This window comes from Saccostrea cucullata, unplaced genomic scaffold (genome assembly GCF_032062105.1).
Source record: "Saccostrea cucullata isolate Sc308-1 unplaced genomic scaffold, CSIRO_AGI_Scuc_v1 ctg15914, whole genome shotgun sequence".
Lineage (NCBI taxonomy): Eukaryota > Metazoa > Mollusca > Bivalvia > Ostreida > Ostreidae > Saccostrea > Saccostrea cuccullata.
The window spans coordinates 5,665-12,186 of record NW_026941367.1 but is presented as its reverse complement, the minus strand read 5'-3'; the positions used below and the strand labels follow the sequence as shown (position 1 = coordinate 12,186).

The 6,522-nt window shown below is 33.6% G+C and overlaps 1 protein-coding gene across 1 annotated transcript; it reads left to right on the top strand.

Moving 5' to 3' along the window:
* Positions 1-1,046: 1,046 nt before the first annotated feature.
* Positions 1,047-3,898, top strand: LOC134257698 (uncharacterized). Its single transcript, XM_062740287.1, has 2 exons — positions 1,047-1,664; positions 3,562-3,898. Exons 1-2 carry the CDS (start codon positions 1,172-1,174, stop codon positions 3,750-3,752), a joined length of 684 nt encoding a protein of 227 aa, XP_062596271.1. The 5' UTR covers positions 1,047-1,171; the 3' UTR covers positions 3,753-3,898.
* Positions 3,899-6,522: the final 2,624 nt, after the last annotated feature.

Below are 6,522 nucleotides of genomic sequence, written 5' to 3'. Positions count from 1 at the left end.
TAAAGTAAATATACATGTATGCACATACATGATTTGATGTTATTTGTTTGTTTCATTTTCAGAATGTGCAGACAAGTCAGAATATTGCAGCGTTGTGAAAATAATGAAATTTTGTAAATTTACTAACTTTCGCAGGAACTGTTGTTTATCCTGTCAGGGTTCTTGACTCCCATTTATTAAATACTGAATTACTAATCAAGCTACCTCAGCTCATATGTTTGTTTTTATTATTGACATAATGTAAAACATGACGAGTAAACTTATAATATTTCCATTTCTATTTGTTTTCTCTGTGAAAACTTTGAAAGTTAGTTGAGTTGATGTCTCGTCTACCGGAATGTAAATTTTGCCATGCGCTGATTCGGAGCTAAAGAGGCCAAATAAGGCAAATACATGTATGCATGTAAAGAGCTCGGTTCATTTTATGCATAAAACGGCTCTGTTGATATACCAATTTATTGACCGACACTTTATGTCCTATTCTAAACATCAAAATAAAGTAGAGACTTAGTACATGTACTTTCATCGTTTTATGTTATGGTTTAAGACCTACTTAATGTAGTTCGGTCCTCGGATTAAAACATTCATAAAATCAGACAATATATAGTTAAATATGCTCAAAAAATGTCTCTGAATTCTCGAAGTAACGATATTAAATATTTTAAAGAATTAAAAAATATAGGAATTTCAGGTTAGCCTAGCTGTCAATCTTTGGTGAATCGTTCGTTTAACTAAACTTTTAAACATACACGTACAATTGTTAAAGTAATTTTGTTGAGGAATACATCGACAAAAACAATTCTCAGACGGTTCTACAAATACGCATAAAAATTCCAAGCTGGAAAATATCAGGTCAGCATAATTATTTGAGAAGATGACACATATAATGATCTGACAAATCGAAAAAAAAAGATTATTTGACAAAGGCGAAAATTGAATCATTTGAGAAATTTTAAAGAGCTATTTATTTTTAGCTTTGAAAAATCCCATTTCCTTTTTTAGAACCGAAACTAGAACATGATAACAGAAATCTAGGGTTTTTTTTTAATTCGAAGATTGTGGTGTTAATTGATGTTATCATTATCATATGTGAATGATTTACTGATGGAATGGACTACGTATTCTATTTTTGTTCTTCAGATATATTGAAAATGTAATTGTGGTCAGGTAGATGGCTGGGGGATTCAGCATTTGTGTTTCAGTGTTATGGGTTGTTTACGTGCTATCTACTCATTTTTTTTATTATGAAAAGCTCAACTCGAAATTTTTTGGACTTGACGGAATATTAAAGAAACCTTACGATGGTAACTTAGCCAGTGATAATGCTTTTTTCACATACGTTCAAGTATATCCCCTCAGACAGGGAACATCAGAAAATCAGACAGACCATGCACACTCATCGAATTCGAATCAGCTTAATCATGATTTTAATATCTCACGTAACCGCCAAGAAAACAATGAAAGGCCTAGGCGATCTAGACCAATAGCACAATGCACTGAAATATGTACAGGCATAAACGACCAACATGTTTTAGTTTGTAACGGGCAGCATATACCACGGCAGCTTCTGAACCTACCACCACCTCCACCACCTGTGAACATTCCTCGATTATCATCAACTGCTATCCTGGAAAACCCCCCAATGCAGACACCGGATACTTCAGGTACAGTGTCGATAAATTTTATGTATGCTCATTGAGCCCTGTGAGTTTCCGACAGTGAATGACCAAAGACTAAAATATAAATAGCCAATCCGTATAAAGTTACAGTTACTTAATAAAATATTAGAGTTCACTTTTTTATAAATTAACACACTTTTAAGCTTTCATGGTGAGAGACTAAATCTGTATTTATATCTCGATAAATACATATACAAATGATACGTTATTTCTTAGGTGTCACAACAGTATTAATTTCTGCTATATATTCTTACCAAAAATGTGCAAGTTTGAGTAGATGTAACTAATTCAAAACAAACTTCTGAGAAGTTTCCTTTTCAGATCTTGTAAAACCATTCTTTATAAAGATTTTAGTACCAAAAAATACATAGCCATCCAGCAAGGCACGCAAGTTTGTTTCGGTCGAAGTCGAGCAGGTGCTTGAAAATCTAGTCCAGGGCCTAATCACTCCCCACTCTTGACAGTATATAGAAAAATCAGCACGCCCTAAATTTTAATAAATCTGGTCAATACAGGAAGTTTACATGTTGTTTTTCATCTCATAAAAAAATTCAGCTCCAGTCTCGTATCAAAATGCCCGAATCGGAAGGGAAGATTCCGGGATTATTTTGTGTCAGCCATGATTTGACGTGAACCAAAGTGTAATACTGTTATGACACCTGCAAATAATTCCAATAACTATTTTTTAAAATTATTTAAATCCTATTTCTCTTTGAGGCCTCCATACAAGATTATTAGATAACGTGTATAATTATGTTCCCCAAACGAAGTTGGGGAACATATTGTTTTTACTCTGTTTCTTATTATTATTCTTCTTCTTCTTCTTCCTGGGTACTTTTTTGTCCGGGAGTGATCTTGTAAACTGTTCATCCGATGTAGGTAAAACCTTTTTAGGGTCAGTAGACATGTTATGTAGATTTGTGGAATCAAGGTCATTTTGCGCGCACGTGCTTGCAAGAGCGTGCGCGTGCAACACGTGAAATGACCAATATAATAGATATAGCCGTAACTTTTTTATTTTTTGATGAAATGCTTTGAAACTCATAATTTGATTATTTATTAGTAATATAGACATAATGACATGGTAAAAATAGCAAGATCTCACGTGCATGCACGTGCGCTTTGCTCTGATTGGCTGAAACTAAAGTCTCTATATCTTTCTTGTTTTTCGACGAAATCCTATCAAATTTTGAACATAGCCATGCATTAATATATCCTACTACTTGATATATAGCATTTGTCATAAAATCACGTGCATGCACGTGCGCTGCAATCTGATTGGCTTAAACTTTAAATAGCTATAACTCCCTTGGTTTTCAACCAAACAGGATGGAATTTGGAACATAGATAGATATAATGAACTTCTACAACATGATATGGTCGCCATGCACATGCATACACGTGCGTGTACTTGCGCTGTAATCTGATTGGCTGAAACTTTAAACAGCTATAACTGCTTTGGTTTTCAACCAAACGGAGTGGGATTTAGAACATAGAGAGATGTAATGGACGTCTACATGAAGATATTGACACCATGCTCATGTATGCACGTGCGTGCACGTGAAATGAGTTAAATCAAAAATACACTTGAATGAGCGTATTTTTAAATAATTTTGGATAAAATACTTTAATATATAGTATATTAAAATGTATAGAGTGTAGACAAGATGATATGGTCATTACGCACATGCATTCACATGTGCACGCGTCCAATGCTAAAATTTGAATGAACTTGGCGTTGTTAAAGTCTCAATGCATAGATTTTGTCCTATTTAATGAAGCTTACAGGGAATATGGCACCAAAAGGGAGTTGGGGAGCGTTTGGGGAACATCTGTAACGGTCCCCGTTACAATTAGCACTTTGTCTAGTTACTTTATGTAGTTGTTGGTGAATTTCTGACCATAATGGCATATACCATGACAGAAGATGTTTGTCTCCGAACCATGCTTAGAACCTCATTGAGAATTGTTGATCAGGTAATTATATTACTCTTTATTACATCTTCAACAGTGAAATACTGTTCTTTATTAATGAAAAAAGTTATATTATTTCACAGTGTGAAAGGATATTAAAGTGATATTTTGTTACAGTGTGAAATCATTTTTGTCCCCCGCATTTGCGAAAGAGAGGGGACATTAAAAATATCATTTGTCTGTCAGTCTGTAGCTCTGTCCATCCGTCACAAAAACTTTTACCTTGGTCATATCTTTTGAATGAAAAACAAGATGTGTTTGTGTAACACTATGCGCCCGACGGCAACAAAGTTCAAAAAAAAATTTCAGAAGATAAGTCAAGGTCACAAGGTCATTGGTGTCATTTGAAGAACTTCATTAGTGGAGTATGCACACCAAATATGAAGTCTCTATCTGTCATGGTTCAAAAGTTATGAAGAAAGTTTGTAAAATCTATTTTTAGCATAAAGGTCACAGTCAAGGTCACAAGGTCATTGACCTTGGTGTCATTTTAAAGAGCGTCATTGGTGGAGTATGCATATCAAATATAAAGTCTCCATCTCTCATGGTTCAAAAGTTATGGCGAAAATTCGAAAAAGCTAATTTTAGCAAATAGGTCACAGTCAAGGTCACAAGGTCATTGACCTTGGTGTCATTTGAAAGAACTTCATTGGTGGAGTATGCATACCAAATATGAAGTCTCTATCTTTCATGGTTCAAAAGTTATGGCGAAGGTTAAAGTTGACGACAGACAAACAGACAGGACAAAAACAATATACGCCTCGATCTATCGATCCGGGCGCATAAAAAAAATTGCTTTCATATTACAGATGTACAAGACCTATGACAAGACCTTTCTTAATACACTATGTTCTTTGACCCCGTGAGCTTGACCTTAAAGTTTCACTCACTTTTAAAACATTTAAACATTAATTTGAATTAAACAAAACTTTTGAATGAGAAGAGATAGGGCTTTCATATTAAATATTTATATTACATGTGACAAGATCGTTCGAAATACTCTGTAATTTTTTACCCCGTCTCGTGACCTTGACCTTGAAGTTTGATCTACTTTTCAAAAACAATAAATTTGGTCATGACTTTTGAATAAAAAGATAAGAAGAATGCGTTTCGCCTGTTACAAGACCTTTCTAAATACACTATGAGTTTAGACCCCGTGACCTTGACCTACAAATTTGACCTACTTAAAAATTTTACCTTTACTTTAAATTAACCATAACTTTTAAATGAGGAGAGATAGGACCTTCATATTAAAGACATGTTTTATCTGTGACAAGACCTTAATTGTTAATACAATATGATTTTTGGTTTCGACACCTTGATCATTAAGTTTGACTTGCTTACAAAAACTTTAACCTTGGTCATGACTATTGAATAGAAGCTAAGACATGCCGGGTAGGGCTTTCATATTAAAATTGTGTATTGATTGTGATCTTTCTGAATACACTATGATTTTTGACATCGTGACCTTGATGCTTTGACTTACTTTTCAAAAACCATAACCTTGGTCATGACTTTTGAATAAGAAGAGATAGGGTGTATTGCCCGTGACAAGGCATTATAAAATACATTTTGATTTTTGACCCCGTGACCTTGACCTTGAAGTTTGACCTAAATTGTCCATAACTTTTGAGTGAGGAGAGAAAGGGATTTCATATTCAAGGTGTGTTTTATCTGTGGCATAACCTTAATTCTAAATACACTTTGATTTTTGGTCTCGTCACTTTGATCATGAAGATTGACTTGCTTACAAAAAATTTAACCTTGGTCATGACTTCTGAATAGAAGCTAAGACATATCGGGTAGGGCTTTCATATTAAACCTGTGTATTGATTGTGATCTTTCTGAATACACTGTGGGTTTTTTTTTTATCTTGTGACCTTGACCTTAAAGTTTGACCAACTTTTCAAAAATGTTCATTTTTCCCTAAAACTTTTGATTGAGAAGATAAAGGGCTTTCATAATTGACAAGTGCATTACCTGTGACAAAGTATTTCCGAGCATCTATGATTTCTGACCTCTTGGCCTTCACGATTGACATAATTTTCAAAATAATCAACTTCGGTGATAACTTCTGAATGACATATGATAGGGCGTTTATATTTGGCACAATATGGCATAAAAATGACATCTCACCAACGAAGACACCGAAAGCGGGGGACCATAATTCATTGAATTTGCTTGTTCACTTTTAACTTCATCAATGACCTTCTTTTATGCTAGTGACCCCTAAGTATATATAGCAGGAAATACCTCAATTTTTACTCATTTAATCTATAATTACAAATATTTGAATGATGGGAACTTTCATTTATATACTATTCATAGTCTCAATTTTCTTATACTTTCCTTATTCTGCTTGCTGGTAAAAAAAATTATGATGACAGTTGCAAAAATTGTGAGGTGTTATTCAATGTATTGCATAGAAGCCAACCTCCTCTGGTCCTAAATCTGTAATAACATCTATATGCTTAAAAACGCTTTACGAAGATTGTTTTGTTTTGAACATATTTTATTGACAACATGTCAAAGGGATTGGACAGAAGTTCCAAAAACTTAGATAGTCCTCTCCCATACATAAAAATCTCAATAACCATACAATATTTACAAAGTTTTACAGTTTTACAATAATATACATGAACATAAAAGAACAAAAACAATAGCTATTATTGCCAAAAATATAAATTAATATTCTGTTGATTATAATGACGACAATAATTATAATAAAAATAGTTTCAAAAGAGGTACTAAATACAAATAATTGTTATAAATGAAACGACCAGTATCCTGAAAAAAATTATGAACAATACCAAATACTCTTTCATTTTCTTGCAAAGATAATGAATCATCTCCACAAAGTTGAGTATGT